Below are 24,369 nucleotides of genomic sequence, written 5' to 3'. Positions count from 1 at the left end.
AGGTGTTTCTATCCTGATGACGCTCGAAAGTGGTACAGCATTTCTGAGAGGCTGTTGAAAGTATCTTTATCAGAAGTTGATACTTGTATTTTAGACTCAGTAATTCCACTTAAGGAATCCTAAAGTAATAAACAGATGCCTTCAAAGTTTATTATTAGGATATTAACCACAATTATTTTTAATTGTAATCAGCTGGAAGAAAACCTCTTTTTAAAATGGTGTTTATTCTTAATCTCACAAAACTGAGGGTTGCTGGAGGGGCAGGGAGAGGGTGGTTGGGTTATGGACATTGGGGAAGGTATGTGCTATGGTGAGTGCTGTGAAGTGTAAACCTGGCGACTCACAGACCTGTACCCCTGGGGCTAATAATATATGTTAATAAAAAAATTTAAAAATTAAAAAAAAAGACATTTTGCAGAAAGGTATGTGTAAAGTTATCCCTACTGCACCTTAATTTTTATTAAATCAATATTATTTATAAAAAATGGTTATTAAATAATGGTGCAGCTGTATGTGATACAAATTAAAAATCCTAGCAGAGACTACAGATCATGTGACAATATCCATAGTAAATAAAGAGGGGAAAAAAAGGGTTATCAAAATAGAATGCCATATTTTAATAAGTAGAATAGAATAGTGAAAAATACACTAAAATATATTTTAATGATAATTACTGGACAGTTCATGGGCAGTGTTCATTTTGTTTCTATTTTCTAATTTTTTTATGACTGTGCTATTAAAATATAGTTGGAAAAAATACTTTTTACACTTCAGTAAAATTTTGTAGTAGTCCTGCCATTTCTTAGGGTATTTTCCTGAGTAATCGGTCCTTTCCCATACCATGTTTCCTTGTGTTGGGTTTATTTCTGGGCTCTCTGTTCTCTGATTTTATTTACTCATTTAAAATGATAAAATATGGTATGGTGTAATCATGATGAAAAAGGAATATTCCCTTGATTGGGGCCCTACTTACAGAAATTTTCTGAGCTAGTAATTGGTATTTTAAAGTTCTTAAAAATGCTGTCATGATGTTGTGTAAGCAGTTCACAATATGTTATTTTTGCCACGTGTTTTTGCTCATGTAATTCAATATTCAAATTAAATTTACTTGGTTTTGCTCTCTCCTGTCATGAAAAAATTCTGACTTTTTATTGTAAGATTTTATTTGAGAGCGATCACAAGCAGGGGAAGGGGCAGAGGGAGAAGCAAATTCCCTGCTAAGCAGGGATACGGATGAGGACTTCATCCCAGAACCCTGGGATCATGATATGAGCTGGAGGCAGACACCAACTGACTGAACCACCCAGGCCCACCAAATTCTGACACTTAAAATCTCCTGATTTGAATAGCTAGCTTTTGAAGATGTTATGAACTTGTTACCCAGCCCTCTTAAATTTGTTTTTATTCATTCATTCTTCATGTATTCCCCTTTGATATTTGCAAATGGTGTAGTATTTGCTACTCCTGGAGGTAGTAGGGCTCTCCTGTGTTCTCTGTGTTAGCTTCCCACACAGATTTTGTGTGGAAACCATTGAGGCTGAGTAGAAATAATCTTAATAGAATTTGGAACTGTAAGAGGCAGTAAGTTAAGATGGTGGTTACTGGCCCCTGAAGTGTTCTAGAACCAGCAGAGAAAGTAAGAGATTTTCTGCTCTTGAGTGGGTATAGACTTGTGAATTCCTGTGGTGATAATAAGGTCATTGTGTGATATTTCATAGGGTATCTTTATTAGTGTTGTGTCTCTCTAAAGGAGAAGCTGTATGAAAGTAAAGATGGAAAGAAGAAAAGAAAGTGGAGGGAGGTGAGGTTACTTTAAAAAAAAAATTAATGAGTGGGGTGCCTGGGAGGCTCAGTCATTAAGCGGCTGCCTTTGGCTCAGGTTCTGGGGTCCTGGGGTCCTGGGATCGAGCCCCACATTGAGCTTCCTGCTCAGTGGGAAGCCTGCTTCTCCCTCTTACACTGTCCCTGCTTGTGTTCCCTCTTTGACTCTCTCTCTCTCTGTCAGATAAATAAATAAAATCTTAAAAAAATTAAGGAGTAATTTCAGTAAATTCTTGAGTTAATTTTAGCAAAGCAGATTAAATTAATGTGGAGGAATTGATTTTAAAGTTGAAAATGTATGTTTTTTTTGTTTTTTTAAAGATTTTATTTATTTATTTGACAGACAGAGATCACAAGTAGGCAGAGAGGCAGGCAGAGAGAGAGAAGGAAGCAGGTTCCCTGCCTAGCAGAGAGCCCGATGTGGGGCTCGATCCCAGGACCCTGGGATCACGACCTGAGCTGAAGGCAGAGGCTTTAACCCACTGAGCCACCCAGGTGCCCCGAAAATGTATGTTTTATGAGCATCTTCTTAGAATAATTTTATTTTCATTTGAAAAATAAGGGTTTTTTTGTTTCTAGTTTCTACTCAACCAGTGAGTACATTCCTAAGAAAATATTTTTTCTTTGCCAGACCCTTAGTTTATTTGCACATGGCCTATTGTTGTGTTCAAATCCTATAATATTCATGAAAACATTTTCTGTTTTTGTTTTTGTCACAGTTGTAGTGTAACAAAAAGCTACGTTTTTGACATTTTTGTAGAAGTAGTTTTTCATCTCTATATGGTGTAATGACTTCTGAATTGCATCTCTTGGATCTAATTCAGAATAACTGCTTTTGATACCTTTGAAACTGAAAATACAATATGTATAAAATTCATTTAGTTTATGGGACTTAATTCCTGTCTGACAAGTTAATATCATAGTCTTTGAAGCTCCCATAGTTTGCTTACCCTGGGCTCTATCTTATCTCAAAACCTTATCTCAAAACCTTTTCTTATCTCAAAACCTTCCCAGAATAGATGAGGGAATGGAAGAAGATGTGATCATGCAAAAAGCATGATCCTCTCCAAAATTTTTTAATTTTAATAAAATTTGTATACCATATAAGTTACTCATTTAATAGAATGGAATTGTCAAGTCGCATGTTAACTGTGTTTAACTGAGATACTGCCAGACTATTTTCCCACAGTGGCTATACCATTTTGCACTCCCACCGACAATGTATAAGATTTCCAATTTCATCCTGCATCCTCCCCAACACTTGTTATTGTCCCAACTTTTTGATTATAGCCACCTTTAGTAGATGTGAAATGGTATCTTATAAAATGTGCTTTGATTTGTGTTTCCCTAGTGGATAATAATGTTAATCATCTTTTAATGTACTCATTGGCCATTTATCTTCTTTGGAGAAGTGCCTATTTGAATCTTTTGTCCAATTTTCAACACTTCTTTTGGGGTAAAATATACATAACAAATCTTGGCATTTTAAGTGTATAACTTGGGGACATTGAATACTTCTACAGTCTTGTGCCACCATCATCACTATCCATATCCAGACCTTTTTTTAATCTTCCCAAACTGAAACTCTGTACTCATTAAACAGTAATACCTTACCTTTTCCCCAGCCCCTGGGCTAATGCCTTTCTACTCCTTGCCTCTGATTCTATTTTAGATACCTCATGTAAGTGAAATCATAAAATTTGTTCTTTTGTGTCTGGCTTATTTCACTTAGCATATTGTGTTCAAGATTTTTCAAAGTTGTAGCATGTGCCAGAATTTCCATTTTAAGCCCTAATAATATCCCACTGCATGTTTTTATACCACATTATTTATGCATTCGTGTGTTGATTGATGGTATTTTGCACCTTTTGGCTATTGTGAATAATACTGCTTTGTGAATTGGTGTACACATTCTGATTGAGTCCTTGCTTTCACATGTTTTGGGTATTTACTTGGAAAGGGAATGGCTGGATCACCTGGTAATTCTTTGTTTTTGTTTTGTTTTGTTATTGTTGTTTTTATTTTTGAGAAACCACCACACTTCTCTACAGTTGCTGCATTATTTTGTATGCCCTCCAGCCAGTACGAGGTTCCAATTTCTCTACAGCTTTGGTGGCCAATACTTGGCTGTTTCCTGTGTTTTTGTTTTTGTTGTTGTTGATTGCATAGCAGGTGACCTAATGGATGTGAAGTTCTGTCACGTTTTGGTTTTGATGTACATTATCCCAGTGATTAGTGAGGTTGGGCATTTTTCCATGTTATTGGTCTTTTGTATATCTTTGGAGAAATGTCTGTTCAACTACTTTGCCTATTTTTTCACTGGGTTGTGTTCTGTGCCCTCCTGCCCTCCCCCACCTTGCTTATTTGTAGGAGTTCTTTTTATCTCCTGGTTATTAACACCTTATCAGATAGATGATTTGCAAGTATTTCTTCCATTCTGTGGGTTGCCTTTTCACTTGTTGATAGTGACCTTTGAGACACAGAAAATATTTTGATTTTGACATAGTTCAAGCTTTTCGTCGTCGTTGTCGTCATCGTTGTTGTCACACAGTATTGTTTAAGTCGACAGTGACTGATTCTGAAATGTCTTGGGAATGTATCAGGAGCCTTCTAGGCTCATACTGAAAAACATTTTCTAGTTTCACTTTCTGTTTTGAAGTTCCAATTTTTCATTGGCCACAAGTATTTCAGTTACTAGTTATATCTCTTGAAGTCATTCATTTTTGAAAAAATATCTACCAAATTTTCTTGTTCTAAAAAAGTCTTATTTGTTTGACAGTCATTTCAAGTAAAAATTGCCTTCTAAGATAGCAGCTAGTTCAGCTGGCAACAATATTCAACTGTTGTTCCTTGAAATGTATATAATATTTTGATACATTTTTCATGTATTATTTGTCCCATTTTGTTACAGAGAATATTGAGAAAATGCATATTCAGAGGTTGAGTATTAATAAAATTAGTATTTTTTGTTTTATTAAACTTGAAATGGTTTTTTTGTTTTACTGTGAATTTTGGGTGGGTGAAGAAGGTGATGACTGACTAGTAGATAAGAGTTTGGAACTGTTGCTTGAATTCTGCTAAGTTTCTTCATTTTCCCTGTTGCTGTTCTTGCACCATCAAGACAAATACTAACGTAGTAAAATATCAACTCTTATTCTTATGAGACATGGCTTTGGCCTCTTACAATACACTTTTGAGAACTGCTGTCCTAGTTTGTAGGATTATGGATGGGAGGAAGAGTACAGATTAACACTTCCCTTATTTTGCTAAAGTAGTCACCTGTGTAAGATGTATCTGCTGCCATTAATGGTTTGTACTTTCAACTTTGGGAAATGGTTGACATTCTTGATTCTTGGATCTCCTGGAATTTAGGGTATTCAGGCAGGTATCATCACAAAATTTTTTCATATTAGTGGTAAAGTTTAAGAGGACAGGGAGAAAAGGTGTTCTTATTAACCTAGTAAGTGAATAGATATTAAAAGCACATAAATTATATATTTTTACTTTACAGATACATGTTGCATAGAACCTATGATATGTACCCTTTAAGAGACAGAAGATTCTAAAAATACTAGTTAAAAGAAAAGAGAAATTTGAAGTTCATTTTGCTGTTTAACATAGATAATAAGACAAGAAACCTTTATTTGTCTATGTAAGCATTATAGCTTGAATAATAAGAGCTTCGGGTCTGGAGTCATTCTGACTTGCCTATTTAAAATGTGAACTTGAGCCAATATCTAATAACCTATTTACGATGGTATGGTAACACCTCCCTGGCTGACTTGTTAGGAGCAATAGAGTCAAAATAACGTTTTAAAGTTGCTAATAATAATGAGACGTAGAACATGATAGGCTTTTAGCTGGAGGTTGTTCATTTTAAGGATTTTTTAATCTTTAGCTGGAGGTTGTTCATTTAAAGATTTTTATCAGAGATTGGGGTTTCATTTGGATCAGGAGTGGGGAGAATTGGTATAACTAGTTGGGAGTTTGTGAGTCAGATTCATAGGCCTGGTATTTGCCACTTAACAAAGATATTCTCACTGCCCCTTACTCAGATCTTAATGTTATTAGCATCAGTGTTATCCTATATTCTGTTTTGTGCTTTGTGTTCAAGAATTGTAAAGCTACATGTTACTGTGTTTTGTTTTGTTTTGTTTGATTTTTTGCTTATAGGATTCAGTGGTCCCAATTTAAAGGCTATTTTATTTTCAAACTGGAGAAAGTGATGGATGATTTCAGAACTTCAGCTCCTGAACCAAGAGGTCCTCCCAACCCAAATGTCGAATATATTCCCTTTGATGAAATGAAGGAAAGAATACTGAAAATTGTCACTGGATTTAATGGGTATGCACTTAATATTATTTTAAAGGTTTAATTTTTAGCAGAACATTATGGATTTTTATTTGTTTTGATCATTGATTATCCATTAAGTAAGTTCTGTGTCTCAGGTGACATTAAGTAGTTAGTGATTTTTAGCTTACAAGTATTAAATAATTACAGTGTACCTATTTATTTATTTAACTGGAACCACGTTTATGGGTGTATAAGTGGCATTTGGACTTTAAAATGGGTTTGACAGTGGAGGCAATCAGGAAATGTTAGTTTTTTCTTTCCATTTTATATGTGATATAAATCTTTGTACTTTGCCTAGAACCTGCATATCATTGAGATGAGTATTATTTTTTTAAATGAAAAATGACAATTTATGAACGTATAAATTACTTAGGACTTTATATTTAAATTTTTTTTTGGAGTTCCTCTTTTACTCCCAAGTAAACAAGTAATCATTTTTAGCCTTTTGTAAACATTGCATTAAAAGATACAGTGTATTAAAATAAAAGGCTATTTTAAAAAATGTTGTTGTGTGTCATATTCTGTGTCATTTTAAGTATTTTTCTTTTTAGGACTTTGTATTTGTAGGGTTTTCTTTATTGAAGGGAAGAAGTATTTTTGATGTTGAATTGTTTAGTATTTAGATTGATGTTAGCGATTTGGATACCAAATTTAATGAATTGTGGATATGTTAACCATGAATTCATATTTGAGATGCGTTTTATTTGAAGAGGTTTCATTTGTAAGTATTAGATAGCATAAACAGTCTCATTCTTTTCAGATATTTAAACACAGGATTTGCAACAAGGTAGTGTAATTCAGTTAATCCTTTGTTACATATCATGTTTCTGTGCTTTTAAGTTTTGAGTTTTGCTTAAAATAACACATTCTTAGACTTTGGCTTTAGGTATGTTGCTAAAGTGCTTTTTGGGGGTAGAATATATGGCTTTATCTTTGAGCTGCCTTTGGGGGTTTGGGATGGGAGGGACACTTATTTTGACTTTGTACCCTGTTGTACTTCTGTACACTCTACCGAAAATTATTTATCTGTACACACATACTGCTTTTGTCAATAATAGTATTTTTTAAAAGCACATACCCAGACAAAGCCACATGCTTTACATTAGAAATATGTTGCATAAGGTTTAGTCTTGAACTAAATTATTCAGTATAAGAATACTACTTTGGGATATTTATAAATAGTACACAGATAGTACTTAGACGTTATAACTCATCTTTTCAATAAGTTATGGCTACCATTTAAAAATTAAGAGTCAAGGTAAAAGAGGTCATCACTTCTCCACCTTTTGGCTAAGATCAAGTGCAAGGTAAAAGAGGTCATAATATGCTACTGCTTTGTGAATGGTAAGCTAATATACTTGTGATTCTGAATTAGTAATACTGTTTTCAGTTCTTTCAAAATTAAGATTGACTAGACAGGTATGTGGACTAAATAAATCTAAATATTTATAATTTCTTAGTCTGTAAAGCAGGTAATTAACATACTTCTGAAAATTAAATGGTCATTAAATGCATACCTAAGACACAATTGCTTTAAAAATATTTTTCATCTTTGAACCATAGTATTTTGAACTTACATTGTTTTTAATTTGATTTTTCAAAATAGTTTATGAATCCTTTTTCCTAGTTAGGTGGGATCGAGGTCTTAATCAGTGATAAGTGATAAGTATTTTTCAGTTTTTAATTAACCTTGTTTGTCTTTGTTATATTGATACATTAAAACATGTTCATTTTTTAAAATTTTATTTTTATGTATGAATATATATAAATTAATTGGTGTGTTAAAAATTTTGCTAAGAGTAGTGGCTCCAAGTAGCATTTTGGTCTTTTTCAGCCAGATTGAGGATTTGTCCTTCTTAGTATACCTTTACCACTCTTTATAATAGGTCACCTTTTAAGTTATAAAAATATTTGTTAAAATTTTTAAAAGATCCTTAGATGTCACAGGAGTAGTACATGAAAGAAAAGAAAGTGGGATCATGTCATATGCTAGTTGTATTTTCCTTTTTGAAGAGCTTTGACATCTATCAGTGCATTTATAGTGGTATCTTCTCTTCATCTGTGTATTTGAAATGACTGCATTATTTTTTATTATACGAACAAGTTTGCTTTATTTCTGTTGGTGGGTGTTTATTTTTGATTATTTTAAGTAGTGCTTGTAGTGAGCATCCTTGTACGTACCTTCTTGTGTTGATGAATGTCACACATTGAATGTATGTGTAGATTGTTGCTTTTAATTTGTAGAAATGGAATTGTTAATGTCACAGTGTACACATACTCAAAATTTCTATTGAACTGTCAAGTTGACCGTGCAAAATGTGTATTATTTCATGTGTGTGTAAATGCAGATACTGTAATTCCTTAATATTGTGTGTGTGTCCAGTGCATGCATGTGCACACAGATTTATGTGTCTTTGAGTGCAGGTGAAATTGAACATTTATCAGGTTCTTATTAGCTCTTACAAATTGTGGTTTCATACCCTTTTTTGTTTTTCTTACTTTGGAGTGATTTTCTTATTGGTAAGTTTATTGTTTTTGCTTTTAATTAGTAAAAGCTCGGTTTTTAAATGCTTCATAGTATTTAGTCCTGAAAAAGATTATTCATTTTCTAAAATTATTTTAGTATATTGTCAACATTTAAATTTCCCCTCTTTGAAGTGGAAATTCTCCATTCACTTGTTGGCTTGATTTCTTGAACTGTAAGATTCTGAAAGACAGGGTTAACCGTCTTTTCCAAACAAGGCCTACAGCAGTGAATGCCTGAACAGCAGGTTTTCAAACAGTACTGAATAAATCAGTGAAAGGAATAAAAACATGTTTCTATATTTGTATTTTATTTGTAGTAGTTCATTCCTGCTGTACACAAAGAGGCACTTCAAGGGGTAGAAAGAAATGTGATTTACATTTTTAGTAGTTTTTTAAAAGATACTTATGTGTCGACTCTAAATTACTGACAGTTTAAGAATAATGAATATAAATTAACTGTGTCTTTGCTTCTCCTTTGTTACTGTTGTTATATCTTTCTAAAATAAGCAGTAAGTTTAAGGTACTGAGTGGTTGACTGAAGTAGTGTGGTTTACGTGTTTATGAGCAGGTCTGGAAAAAGTACATAACCATTTGATACCTAAAGATTTTTTTTGTCACATCATCTTTCTAAGGCAGGTACCGTTGGTTACAACTGAAGAGCACTTTTCATCTTTTGGCATGATAGTCTTTCTGAATATTGAATTTCTTCTCTAAAGTTATTTTAATGTACATGATTGACCAGATTTTTCTTAGTGATAAAAGCTTTCACATTGTTGGTTTTTTTTTTTTTAATTTTTAATTTTTATTAACTTATAATGTGTTATACATTAATGTTTTATATGTGTGTTGCTTACACACAGATTGCGCTTGAAAATTTCTGCACCTGAGAGTGTGCCTCTTCATACTTTTTTAAAAGGTCATGTAAGAGATTTTTGTATCTTAAATCTGAATCATAGATTTAAAGCATAATCCTATTTTGATTTTGTATTGTTTGCTTTACAGTTAGCTTAAGATTATTCAGGGATGAGAGAATAGGTTCTAGCTATTTGTTACTTTGTTCTCTTACTTCCTTTGACCTATTTTATTGCTGCTTCCAGAATTCTCTTCAGTTGTTTAGGAGAAATAGAGCTTTTGTGTCAGTATTTGTTGACCATATTAAATCTTTTAGCTAAATGTGTTTATTTCCATTTTCTTCACTGTCTTTCACTTAGCATAACTAGTTGAGAATTGGAATTATTTAGTAGCCTTCCCTCCTCCAACCTCACCTTGCCTTGTCCTTTGATCATATGGTTTGATTTGATGTTCTAATAAAATGTTTTAAATTGAAAGGTAGGATACAGCAAAAGTCCAGATTTTTTTCTTGACATTTTTGATTTGATGCCAGAACAAGACAGTTCAGACTACTGTAGGCACTATAAGAGATTATTAACTTGAATGAAAGTGTTGACTGTTGCTACATACTTATTTTGGGATGGGGAGTGGTACAGATACTAGTTTATAATTACTTAGCATTATTTAAAGAGGCTACTTCATTTTATTAATTGTTTGTACTTGTCATTTTACATTGATGTTTTCAGTAAATCTCAATTTCTGACATTTGATTTGAGGTAGAAAATATATACATAACGATATTTAAGTATGTTTATATTTGTACACATGTAAAGCCTGAGTACTGATAGAGATATTGTGTAGATACTAAGATAAAGATAATATCAGTGATATTTCCAGTGATATTTCTGACTTTTGTAGGACTTAAGAGTACACAAAACTGAACCTGTTTGTTCAGCCTTAGATAACTGAGATAGATATATAGAGATATTTTATTTTATTTTATTTTCTTAGTGGTAACTGAGATACATTTAAGCTAGTTTTTACCTGAATAGTTCAGGTCAGATTTAAGTGATTTTGTTAACTAAGGCATAGTACAAATGTAGCCATTCATAGAAAATAAGGACATAGTAAAAATGACATCTTTATGCGTAAAACTGAAGTTGAGCTGGCTGTTTTAGTATTTTTCATAACAGGATGTCTGATTTTATGGTTATCTCTTCGCTTTTATACTCAAACGGCCTCTGTGTTATATTTTATATTCCTCTCTTTTTCATGAGGAAAGTTGCTTGCATTGGAAAGGAATAAGGTAATCAGTTATCTGATTTTATCTTAAATTCTGAATTAAGTGCACATTTTTCTTCTCTGAATGTCTTCTTTCCAACTGAATACCTGTATATATTCAGAATGTTTGTATACATTGGTATACATTCAGAATATTTGTACATTTTAATGATGAAACATTAAATAGACTAAGATAAATTTTAGTCAGACTGTAATCTCAGCTTAAAATACAAGATAGGAAATTCTTCCTTGAGGTGTTGGCCTTATTGTCTAAAATTTCTTTCTATTAAAAGTAGCATTGGATTGCTAATTCATGGTTTGATGTCTTTCCCTGATATTCAGCCCCTTTCATGATACTGAATTCTCATTAAGATTTACGCATGTAGGGCGCCTGGGTGGTTCAGTGGGTTGAGCCGCTGCCTTCGGCTCAGGTCATGATCTCAGGGTCCTGGGATCGAGTCCCACATCGGGCTCTCTGCTCAGCAGGAAGCCTGCTTCCCTCTCTCTCTCTCTGCCTGCCTCTCCGTCTACTTGTGATCTCTCTCTGTCAAATAAATAAATAAAGTCTTAAAAAAAAAAAAAAGATTTACGCATGTAAAGGGTTGGGCATACAGAGGGAGAGAGAATCTCAAACAGGCTCCACACCCGGTTCAGAGCTTGATCCCTGAGATCAATCTATGAGATAGATCTCATGACCCTGAAATCTTGACCTGAGCTGAAATCAAGAGTTGCTGCTTAACTCACTGAGCCACCCAGGAGCCCTAATACTTTTTTTTAATTCAGTGAATGGGAACAATTGCAGTCAAATTCAGATACTATAACTAATGTAAAACGTGTTAGTTGCTCTCCTTGGAATTTAAAGGAGTATTTTAAAAGATAGAGATAAACGTTTGGTTTTGTTCCTCTATAGTTGGTCTTTGGGGTGTTTATGCTTTCTGCAGCCTTCATCAATTAATGGGTTAAGATCAGGATGATGATAGGAACTAAGATTTAATGAATACCTTATAAAATATTTCAGGCACTGTTTAAATGGTTTATATACATTATATTTTATTTAGTCTTCATGATAATCAGTAGTGAGAAGTATACGTTCAGAATCCCTGTTTCCTAGATATGGACATGAAACTTTAAGAGAGATAAATTCAACTTGGACAGTTTCTCAGTGGGCTAGTGAGTATGCCTTTTTATCCACACTACCTTATAATTTGTACATCAAAAGTAGACTGGACGTCAGTGTTCTATAGTGTTTCTGGGTGATACCATTTGAAAGGACTTGTCACTTTTGGATCCTTTACTTGATGTGGGGTTTTTTCCCTCCCAAGTTTTAGTGGATTTCGTGGACACCTTTTTTTTTTTTTTTTTTTTTTTTTTAAGTTGAAAAGTTGAAAAGCCTTGCTAGTCCTGTTCCATGTTTCCCCCCACCCAGTTCTTTATGTAATCTTAGTTTTTATCTTAGGATGGCAGGGAAATAAGTAATATATTGCAGAGTAAACAATCTGTTCTATTTGAAATAACCCCAAATGTTTTCTATTAAATTATTTTATAGTATATTGTTCCAATGAATATCCTTCCGATTTCCCCAAATTTAGGGATTCTGAACCAGATTCTGGTTCAGAATTCTGGTTCAGAATCCCTAAATTTGGGGAAATCTGGTTTTTGCTTTTTTCTTCTTGGCACATAAGGTCTTAATTTAGTTAGTGATTTTTATTGGAAAAAGTTTTAATATTTTCAGGAGTTAAAAAACCTGTTTTGTATGCTGTATCTAAGGAGTAATAGCAAACCTTGCACAGATTTTTTGTACCAACCATTCTGGATTTGTTTATCTGGTTTATTCTTATACCTCCTTTTAAAGATCTAACATAGATTAAGTGTTCCCAGGTTCAGACTTACCTCCTTGGCATACAATTTATTCTCTTTTGAGAACACTGTACAAAATTTTATTGACATTTATTGTAGTTATTTACATGCTCTGATTTTAGCTTGTGGTAGGCTTTCATATTACCTAAAAGGTTAAAAATTACAACTGTGTAAAGAGACCGTCAGTGCATTTGGCAAGATTATATTAATGTTTCCAAAGGATACTTTTATTTACAAGTAATACTTGTATTTTAGCCTGCTTATGCAAGGGGGTGGGTATTATATGAGATTTTAGTGCCATCTATTGGACACTTCGTAAAATACCTTCAAAAGCTCTTGAAAGCTCTTGAAAGTGTCTAAGGAGTAAACACGTTTTATCATAGGCTTTTATTGCTGACAGTGATGTGCAAACATAATACCTTTTTCTCCCTAAAAGCAGTATTATTTATCAATACATGCATTGTTAATAATAGGCTACACTTTTACTTGCCTTCCTGAAGAAAATTAGCCAAAACATATAAACATTGTTAAACAGACAACTTAAAGATACTTATGTTTTAAAGTTACTTTTATCTTAAGAGAAGATACTGGTTTTTGGTACTGAAGGAAATTTAGTTGGAGGAAAAGATAGATAATATCTGTTGAAATATTTGTCGGTTAAGTATCGTTTGAATATTCTTAACAGTGGTTGCTATTTTGTTTATTTTTTAATAATGTAGACACTTCTGATTGTATCACTGTGAGTTAATTAATGAGGGGATAACATAGATAGGTGGAGTTGTGTGTTTAAGGTTTGGAAAGTAATGAATTTGAAGAAGGGGCTGAGGTGCTGGTATACCATTAGTACTCAGAAATCCATGGTGGTACTGCATTTCAGATACGTATGTGTACAAATAACTCGCATATTGAACCTAATATAAAGGAGGAGATCCTGCCCTTGAGCTTTCAGGAAAGACATTTTGTAAACTCATGTTGTTTATTATGTATGTAGCTTGGGAAAATGTTTCCCTATATTTTTTAATGCAGTTAACAGTTTCGTGTATTAGCTATAGGTTTTCACTTATGTGGCGTCTTTATAGGAATGAATAAAACAGACCAGTAAACTGTTTCATTATTAGTAACGTTGTTGGTGTGCTTTGTTTCCTTTTTCCATTTCAAAGATTCTTCGTTTTGACTGTGTGTGTACTCCAGTCTGACCATATTTTCAAAAACAAGAAACCGTATTCTTTCTCAGAAACCCAAAGGAATTTTCTTTTTTTTTTTTTTTTAAAGATTTTATTTATTTATTTGACAGAGAGAAATCACAAGTAAGCAGAGAGGCAGGCAGAGAGAGAGGAGGAAGCAGGCTCCCCGCTGAGCAGAAAGCCCGATGCGGGGCTCGAACCCAGGACCTGGGATCATGACCTGAGCCGAAGGCAGCGGCTTAACCCACTGAGCCACCCAGGCGCCCCCCAAAGGAATTTTCTTAAGCAGTCATGGTGAACGTCAGAGTTCTGTAATTTCTAGTTGCTTCTGAGTATTTGTGATATCAGACACACATTTAGTTAGCTCTCAGTCTCTTGTTGACAGAATGATAGTTTCTGATTTTTAGGTTTTGATCCTACTTGAGAAAAGATAGATTCTTGGGCTCTCCTAAGTAAAATGATTGTTTTCATATGAATAACATACACTTTACACCTTTGCAAAATTTGTTATAAACCTTATACTGGCTTTTTATAAGAACATAAGAATAATATTGATGCTAAGGATATGAGGACTAAATATGGTCTGTCCCATTAAAAAATAAACAAGATTTTAAGTATGTTTGGAATAATGGAGGGGATGATAAGGGATTTGAAGTTAGAGACACTGGGTTTGAGTCTTGGCACTATTATGTACTAGCTGCTTTCCTTTGTGGGAGAGTATTATATCAAAATTCCTATACGTAGTAAAGGACTTTGTGAATATTAACTCTTAATTTGAGGTTTTGTAATTATCTTTATAAGGAAAGTAAATAGAGTTGAATGGCATAGATTGAAGTCTGAAGTTTATGTCTGTACTTTTTAGCTGTTTGTCCTAACTAATGCTTTTAGGTTGGCTGTACAGACTGTAATTCTGAGGAATGCTGAAGTGTGTGAGATAAATTTTTAAATATTTATAAAAGATTTTAGTTCCAGCTTACATCAGTTTTGTATTTGATATGATCAAGTGAAAATTTAATTATGGTAAGGCACTTACCAAAATATTGATTGTATTTGTGTGTATTTTACACCTTATGAATCATAGATTGTGTGTAAAAACTATGGAGCAGAACTCTATCATACGTCTTCATTGGAATCATTTGCCTTGTTCTGTCTGATACTACATTGTTTTATTTGGAGACACTGTAAAGAAACCTTTATGTGCAAAGGAATGCTTGAGGGAAAATTCCTGTACTTAATAAACTGTAACTTGATGATTATTCGTGTTGCCTCTCTTGTAAACTTTAATCATATTCAGAATGTCAAAAATATGTTTCTCCATTAATTTTGAAACTTCTAAATTTTGTGTGTTCTTTTTTAAATTGCATTTTAAGGCTAGGGATTTTCTTGTGAAAGAGATAGGTGTGCTTATTATCTTGAGTATTTGTTAAGTCACTCATCTTTTCATCTCCTTATTATAGCAGTTTCTTTTATCGCTTAATACGTGGGTAACTAGATAAATCTTTAAATAGTAAGAGTAATAATGTTTCTGATTCTCTTGGTAATTAATGACCTCAAACTATAAAATTATATTCTTTTGCAGTATCCCTTTTACTATTCAGCGACTATGTGAATTGCTAACAGATCCAAGGAGAAACTATACAGGAACAGACAAATTTCTCAGAGGAGTAGAGAAGGTATTTATCTTAATCATTGGATTATATTAAACTTTATTTCTGAAGAGAGCACTGAGTAAGTTCTGTTTCAGGCACCTTTTCTTCAAATAGATTTCCTGAAACATACCTGAAGTTTTTTTTTCCCAAATTGTTTAGGAATTTTAGGAATTTTTGGGAAATTAGGAAATTTGGGAAAAACTAAGTTTTGGAGCAAGATTTAATAGAAGGGACACAGAGGGAGGACTTGTTGATCAGCGAAGTTTGGGGAATGCTGCTTACTGTCTCTTCAAAATTTCTAGTACACATTAGCATCAAAGGCTCTCCAAAGTTCTGGAATTGATATTTTAACTTTAGCTGTGTTTTGCACACTTGTTACCCATGGAATTCATTTCTTCATTTCTGGACTTCAGAGGTGCACAACTTTGGAAAATCTGATGAAAAATTTAACTTCGATATTGAGAAAGGTGTAGATCAGACTTAAGAATGAAGAAGTGTTGTTTTTTTGTCGGTAAGGGATGTTAGTTGTAAGAGAAGGGCATATTGGATCTAGGAAACAATGTGATGAACAAAGACATCCAGGTGTTTGAGGGAATAATAAGTAGGAAATGGACTTGTTTGAAGTGAACCAATGAGAGAGCCCTGTGAGAACCAAGATTGGACCAGTAGGTTGCTAATTCCCTCTGATTGATCCTAAAACATTGTCCAGTGTTCATTTTATGGTTATAATTCAGATTCAGTTTATTCACCCTTGGAGCAGGAATCTGTTACTTAATGTTTACAACAGATCTTAGGGCCTTACTGGATTAATTTGTTTTGTTGTGTTTCCATGCCCTTGATTTAATGAGATTTCTGAAGGGCAGGAAAGTGAGATGATTCATCAGCACTTACTTTCAGCTTATTGTCTTTTAATAATTAGATTTTGGCAATCTTTGAATGAAGAGGCAATCAAAGTAGTCATACCAGTAGTGGTCCTATTACCAAATCAGGGCTGCAGTGTTTCGTATTTGGGTGACCATGGACCAGTTACATAACCTAAGTCTCAGTTTCTGATCTGTGAAATATGGTTAATAGGACTGCAGAAGTGCTGCTGAAAAGCACTTCCTATGGGTCATACTACACTTTTAATGAATATTGACTATAGGAAAGTCAGTATTACTGGGAAGATTATATTATTAAAAATTCTGAAGCTCTTTTTTTGGATGTATGATACTACTACACAAGCTTTTGATTGTGTACTGCTTTTTAAAGAAATTCATTATACATGGCCTGAATACTTCAGTCTCTAAGTATCTTGGCATGATTTCTATCTAAAATAAGACTGTGGTTCCATTGTATTAAATTTGATACATATCAGGGCCCCAAAGTAGCTCTAGTAGAATTAAAATAATACTGGCAGAAGGAGCAAATGGTTTAGTAGGTTATTAGATTTAGTGTGTTAATTGTTTTAGTTTCTCTTGTTTGATTAAAAGTTTTTACTTTTCATCATCTATTTTCTTGTATCAGTAAAATTGGATAGATGGGGTGCCAAGGTGATTCTGAGAGCTTAAAAAAAAAAGGTTAACCTTTATGTCATAGTGCTTTTCTGCATATTAAAGCATCAATTTTTGTTGTTGCAGAATGTGATGGTTGTTAGCTGTGTTTATCCTTCTTCAGAGTAAGTAAAGAAATTTTTTAAAATTTCTGTATATACTGATTATATCATTTCTAATATTTTCTAATATATAAGTATTTAAATTAGGTCACATTTATTTTATATGGAAATGATGCAGGAAAATATTTATAAATACTTGTGAACCTACCACCCAGTCCCTCAAGTAGAGTATTACCAATGATATCATCTGTATGATTTTCTAGTAAAGAGGTTTGGATTAAAGTGATTGGTGATTTACTGTAATCTTAAGATTCGTGGATTTATGTACTGTCATGGTACTCAGGGCCCTGAGATCCCATCCTAGATACCTTGCCATGGCATGTCTGGGGGATAACTCCTAGGTTTGGAATAGTTCCTTGATGACTTTCCTCCTCACGATGGAAAAGCATTTCCAGTTGTCAAGATTTATATAGCAAATTAATGTGTTGGTTTAAGACGCAGTCCTTGGCACTATTAATGTTTTGTTACAATTGTTTGTCCTGGGAATTAAAGTGGGGTTAGCACTGTCCTAGGCTTCTGCCTACTGGATGCTAATAATGCCCCTTTTTCCCTGAAAAATGTCTTCAGACATTGCCAAAAGTCCACTGGGACTGTGGGGTCCATGAAGGGGAATTGAGAGAATGATGTCTTCTGTTAAGAAACACTGGATTTAGGGCACCTGGGTGGCCCACTTGATTCAGCGACTGCCTTAGGCTCAGGTCATGATCCCGGAGTTGTGGGATCAAGTCCCGCATCAGGCTCCCAGCTTCATGGGGACTCTGCTTCTCCCTCTGACCCTCTCGCATCTCATGTGCACGTGCTTTCTTTCTCTCTTTCAAATAAATAAAGAAAAATTTTTAAAAAGAAAAAAAGGCACTGGATTTATAAAATGTCTGTGATTTTATAGACGATAACGTTGTTTTTAGAACTCTAGCAAGAATATATCTGTGTTAAATGAGATATTAAGGTAATCCCGTAGTTAATGCTATTTCTTAAAGAATTCTGTTCGTTATGTTCTGTGACTGTGAGATTGTACAAAAGATCCTTTAGGCCTGTGGCTCTTATCAAAATTAAAGAACTAAAGGGTCTATAATAATGTTTTTTCCTTTTCTCATAGGAAAAATAATTCTAATAGTTTAAATCGAATGAATGGTGTTATGTTTCCTGGAAATTCACCAAGTTATACTGAACGGTGAGATTATTGATTTTAATATCCAGAGAGATTGTATATTCCTAATTTTGAGAAGCAGGTTCAGTTCTTAAATAAGATTGGGCATTTTATGGAAGCCATAGAATATACTGAACAATTAATTTGGTAACCCTGAAATCTTGAAAGTCAAAGTTAGAGTAAATACTTCTGTGATGTGTTCATATAAGCAAACCTTGGGAGGGTGACTTCTTACCAAAATGAGAAAATGATGTTCTTTATCTTATCCTAGGTCTAATATAAATGGGCCTGGAACACCCAGGCCACTTAATCGACCAAAGGTTTCTTTGTCAGTCCCCATGACAACAAATGGCTTGCCTGAGAGCGCAGACAGCAAAGAGTCAAACTTACAGCAAAATGAGGACAAAAATCACAGGTTTGTATGCGATTTATATTTAAAAACAGAAAATGTTTTCAAAATAGGTTGGCATTTATCCTTTCAGCACTCTTTATCTACTCTATGCTATTGTTTTGAGAGACACAGCAAGGTTTTATTGTGGTCTATGGCTTCTGGACTTTTTCAGCAATAGCACATGATGAAGATAGTCCTAGAGAAGCTTAAAACTGCTAATTTGTAATAGCATCTTAAGAAAGTAAAGTGATTATAATGCTTTCTATTTCTTGTTTTTGAAAGTAACCTGAAAAGAGAAAAGATCTATCAGAGCTGAAGATTTTTAGTTATTTCTCATTGTAGATCATTAAAGGAAAGCTTTTATTTATATCCCAAAGCAGACTAAACAGGTGAGAGGTCTTAATGAGTATGTCCATCTGGAAGACTTGTAGTTCTCTTACGGAAAGGCATTTAAGTTACTGGGAAATTGAGCAGAAATGTCATATAACTTGTTGACTAGTTCTAGTGGGAAATATTTGTGACACAGTTGAGGTTCCCTTGAAATTATTCTCATGTTTCTCTTTGTTCAGATGTTATAATTTAACTTTGACACTGAAATGCAATTTTAAAAAATTATTAGACCTTAAAAATGAGAATGTGGAAGATGAAGAAAACAGTCTTATTAATGACACTTTAAAAAAACATTTACAGTGACTCTGTGACATCTGAATCAGAAGGTTCCTCAGTGAGCCCTATAAAAAATAAACATCCTGATGAAGATGGTGTGGAGGCCGAGGGGCATGAGGTAAAAAGACTCAGGTTTGACAAAGAAAGCGAAGTCAGAGAGACAGCCAGTCAGACATCTTCCAGTGAAATTGCTTCAGTTACGGTAGAAGAAACAGAAGCATCGTCATCATCTCAGGATAAAGACAAGGAAAGTAGTTGTACCAGGCAGCACTGTACAGAAGAGGATGAAGAAGAGGATGAAGAGGAAGAAGAAGGTATTTAGAGACCATCTGTAAAAGGGTGGAGTAAGGAGATCCTCAAATTCTTGTACTTCATTTTGCCTGAAAGAATTTAACATAATGGAGCTCCTTGTAATGCTGTTGTTGGGCTTTTCTCCCACCTGTATGTATTTGCTGCTGAGTTTCAGGGGATATGATTTGAACTGTAGAATATCAGAATTCATGAAACTTAACTGTGGAGGTATTTTGAAAATAAAATTTAACTACAACAACATTTGCTTATTTTTAGAGTCTTTTATGACATCAAGAGAAATGATCCCAGAAAGAAAAAATCAAGAAAAAGAATCTGATGATGCCTTAACTGTGAATGAAGAGACTTCTGAGGAAAATAATCAGATGGAGGAATCTGATCTGACTCAAGCTGAGAAAGATTTACATTCTGAAGGTAGTGCAAATACAGGCCCTGTAAGTAGTGGTTCTGATTGCCATGAGACAGAAGAATTAGTAGGATCCAACTCCAGTAAAACTGGAGAGATTCTCTCAGAGTCATCCATGGAAAATGAGGACGAAACCACAGAAGTCACAGATGAACCAATGGAACAAGACTAACTATTGAGAAACATGTAGATGCAGTATTTTACATACAGTTCTGGTTTTACACTGTATAAAACTTTTATGTAATAAAGTGGACCTTTAGTTTTACAAGAGAAGCAGGTTGTAAAATAAAGTACTTTGTGGGATAAATCCTGAAAGAGTTGTACATGTAAGAACTGTGAATATCAGCTCCTCTGGGTCCTGCGTACCGCTGACTTTTTTTTTTTTTTTTTTCCTTCTCCTGGTCTTGTCAAATCAGTGGTTTGTGTATAGATTTTTTTTGTTTAAAGAATTAAAGTTTTTAAACTGGAAGGTAATAATTATAATTTTGAAAACCTTTTGGAGATTATCACATTTAGTTTATACATATGCAAGAAATCTTTTTGTCTTGTCTCTTTCTGACAACTCTAGCAGTTTTCATATTTTGGTCATAGTTTCAACATTTTAACATGTGAATTATAGGGTTTCATGCTGGCTTCCAGATTTTATTGTTTGACTATGTACAATGGAACTTTAAGTCATATATATATATATATATATATATATATATATATATATATATATAAATTCTAAGGGGGGAAATGTTCTATTTTTCTGTTTCTATAAGAGATGAATACAGTGAATACTTTTTCTATTGGTAATGATTGAGTTCACCTCTTTCAGAAGACAGTTTCAGTTTCTCTTCTGAGTAATTCACATAAAATCTGGCCCTTGTGAAACCCTGGAAATAAGTCTGTTGAAATACCAGGTTAAACACATTCCAAGAGATCTGTTCTAACTAAAATTCTTTTGTATACTTCTGAGGTGCCTGAGAAAAAGACTTCATTATTTATGAGAAAATATGCTTTATCTTGGAAACTGTGTTCAAACATTAGCTTACTATTTTGTAGAATGAATGCTGACATGAGACCATCTCAGAAGAACCCGGCAGGTTCCTTGACCTTTTGCTTGCTTTTCTGAACATTGTGAATATTACACATTTCTTTCTAAATTATTCTAGAGTATGCAAATGTCAATGGTATGAAACCCCACTGTACTGGAAGAATTAATATATTACTATAGTAATGTACTGGAGCTAAATGACTGAAGCTTTAGGGGTGCATAGAAACCACCATAATTTGTATGACATTTTGAAGTGAATTAAATATTTTTGAACATGCTTCTTCGACAGCCAGTGTTATATTTTTCAGATTAACACAAAGCACAATGATTACTCTAAACTCAATATTTTCAAATTCACATATTTAAAAGTCATGCAAGCTGCAACTTCCCTGTCAAAATTACTGGCTGCCAAATTTATACCTGTTTCTTCAGCTGTACCTTTTGATATTTAGAATTTTTAAATTTCTGTAAAGTAGATTTTGTAGAATGTAATGTGTTCACTGCCTTTGTGAAGCGGTATATAATTGTATAATTTCTGTGTGTAAACTGAATGCTTGGGCTTTCAATACAGTATTCATATAAAGCAATAAATATTAATGTTATGAAATATTCGAGTACATTTTTATCAAAATACAAAAGAATCCCTTTTTTAGTTTCAGATACCTGAAGTACACAGATGAACTTATAAAACTGATGCAAACAATTTCTGACACTGTATCATAATCTTCGGGGTGATGTGGGTGGTGACCACAACTTTTGCATTTTGACTACTTAAATTGCTATGACTAAAATTACCAAATGATTTGGCTCCGTTTATGTTTATAGGGTAAATATACTACTGACTGACTTGACTGTCAGGTTCACAGCAGCTTGATGATATATTTAAGAATATGTCTAGTAGTTAAAATAAAAATTGAATATTGATTTACTGTACCCAGGAGGGGAGAAAAAATCACACATTGTAAATTTTAAAAAATTGCTTTGCAAAAATGTTGAAGCCAATTTTAAATGTGACATTCATTTGTAGTGACCTATTGACCTATTATTTTGTTGAGGGATATTTTGCCAATGAGAACAGATTTTAAACATTTTAATTTTAGAAATTTTGAAATTTTCTTTAGGATATTTATGAGATTATTGTCAATAAACGTATTCTTTAAGATCCTGTGACCTTTTGATATTTTTTGTTTTAATTGTGCCATGGACCATTTGTAAACAAATCAATTTACTTTTGTTGGTTTTAAGTTGAAGATTTAGCGTCATGACTTTGAGGTCTGTGGTTTTATTTGTAAACTTGCAATTGCTATTTTTGCAAGGGCAAATGTATTTCTTTATTAAATAAAGTACAATAATGGTGAATGTACCAAAATGCCATCACTTAACTCTATGAGAGATCTGCATTTTAATCTATAGTTTAATAGTTTTAATATTTATTAGATATTCATATGTTGATCATAGATCAAACTTGTTGCTGTTCATACAGGTAATTGTAGAATGCTCACGGAATATCTCCTTTAGGATAGGTGGAATACTGTAGTTAAACTGGGAAACCTTGTTCAGCTGGTTTAAGATACTGATGCCCATTTGGAAGTAGATTTCCGCAAGTATGCATAGGTGCACTTACACAGACTTTGCTTAAATGAAAATGTCAGTTGTAATAGTAACTGATTCGGATGTGAATTTTTTAAAGGCTGATTTTAGGCATATTTTCTTACATCAGCAAAGTCATATTAAAGATCTAAGTGAAGAAGCAAGACCTCAGTGATTAAAAATGTTATTTTTCCCTTTTTTGGCCTTGAGCAGATTGTTTACCTATTAGATTCTAGACTCTGAACCCAACATGTAAAAAGAACTTGAAATGCTGATGAGGATAGAGAATAATATGTAATATGTTTTTAGCACTTTCCCCTTTTAAAAAAGTAAAAATATCCTAGTACATTTTAAAAATTACATCTTTTCAGTTCTGAAAATGTAGCAGAACAGAAATAAGTGGTGGAAAATGTCATATTTTAAATGTTGATTATTAAATAAATTTAATCCAGTTAGGATTTATTGTAACTACACCTTTCAACAATGTGGACAGAGCAGTGGAATTCCCCGTCAGAGAGCTATAACCCTTTGGCTTGGAAAGGCGTTCCAGAAATCCTGCGCCAGAAGGTATAGCCTGTTAAAGCATAGAGGTTCAGAGTACTTTGTTTTGCTGGTGTAGATAGGCATGTATTTATGCATTTTTGCATTTGTAAAATCAGTAAATTTTTCAAATAATGTAAATGTAATATACTAGTTTACTTATAAAGGTACTGGGCAGAATCTATAGCTGCTACAATGTTTATGAGAAATGTAACATGATAAGGATGAAAATGCAACTTGTAGAACCAAAGGAAATAAAAATTTTGGATAGTGTTTCAAGTTGTCTTCTGAACAGGAGTTTCTGAATTACATTGGTTTTGATCAAATGAAGCTCAGTTCTCTTGAGATTTGTGCTAATCATAAAATGGATGAATGCAAAAACACCTTGTAATTTTATGTGGAATTATTATAATTAGGTTTATTGGATTATTGGCCTAATAAGAATGCTAGTATGTATTGGTTAGGATACATCTAATATTTCACATTTAAAAAATCAGTACACTTCAGAATTTTCTTTTATTTCAATTTGGAGCCTAGATTACTTTGCCAAATGTATTATTTTCATAATGCAATAAAATATAAATTAGAAAAATATATGTGTGGAATTACTTTATTTTCTTTAATAGTTCACACCTCTGTCCCAGCTCCTGCTCCCCAGTCACTTTAGATGGTTTAGGATCCGTAAGCATTTCCTGGTCTGTAAGGGAAAAAGCTTAATGCAGGAACTTATTGTACCTCTGTTTCTTAAGTCAAGGATTTCTGCGTGGAGGGTGCAGCTGACGTGAATGGACAACTCAAACCTGTATCTGACAGAAGTCCTGATTCACCTTATAAAAAAGTTCTAAAGTCTTTTGGCATAATTTGGCACTAATTTGCATGCATGGGTGCACAATATCTGTACTGGAATCATTTTAGAAAGGTTTCTTTCAGACCATTACATGATTAGAAGTGTAGAATTGCCCTAAATGGAGAGAATGGATTCCGTTTTCTAAAAACCCTGGGTTCTTGTTTCTTTTATGTATTGCATAGTAGATGATAGTAAACAGTAACACCTGGGGCTTTGGATTCAGAAGCTAGTACCAATTAACCTGTGCCTGAATTTAAATATTTTTGAATTTCAGCTTC

At 33.5% G+C, this 24,369-nt stretch overlaps 1 protein-coding gene and 1 long non-coding RNA gene across 4 annotated transcripts in view; both read left to right on the top strand.

Moving 5' to 3' along the window:
* PPP4R2 (protein phosphatase 4 regulatory subunit 2) overlaps positions 1–23,827 on the top strand; it is a 55,517-nt gene extending 31,690 nt beyond the window's left edge. For all 3 annotated transcript variants that reach the window (XM_047746760.1, XM_047746777.1, XM_047746768.1), the window contains exons 3-9: positions 5,995–6,165; positions 15,433–15,526; positions 17,122–17,159; positions 18,253–18,327; positions 18,575–18,718; positions 19,385–19,674; positions 19,928–23,827. In XM_047746760.1, the coding sequence (XP_047602716.1) occupies positions 5,995–6,165; positions 15,433–15,526; positions 17,122–17,159; positions 18,253–18,327; positions 18,575–18,718; positions 19,385–19,674; positions 19,928–20,247 (1,132 nt within the window). In that variant the 3' untranslated portion in view covers positions 20,248–23,827. The remainder of the gene's footprint in view (positions 1–5,994; positions 6,166–15,432; positions 15,527–17,121; positions 17,160–18,252; positions 18,328–18,574; positions 18,719–19,384; positions 19,675–19,927) is intronic.
* Positions 6,173–12,403, top strand: LOC125109658 (uncharacterized). Its single transcript, XR_007130328.1, has 3 exons — positions 6,173–7,432; positions 7,482–11,194; positions 11,397–12,403. It is a non-coding gene; the product is annotated as an uncharacterized LOC125109658 (long non-coding RNA).
* Positions 23,828–24,369: the final 542 nt, after the last annotated feature.

Source organism: Lutra lutra, chromosome 1 (assembly GCF_902655055.1).
Source record: "Lutra lutra chromosome 1, mLutLut1.2, whole genome shotgun sequence".
NCBI lineage: Eukaryota > Metazoa > Chordata > Mammalia > Carnivora > Mustelidae > Lutra > Lutra lutra.
Note: the sequence above shows the minus strand (reverse complement) of the source record. Positions and strands in the feature narration are given on the sequence as shown.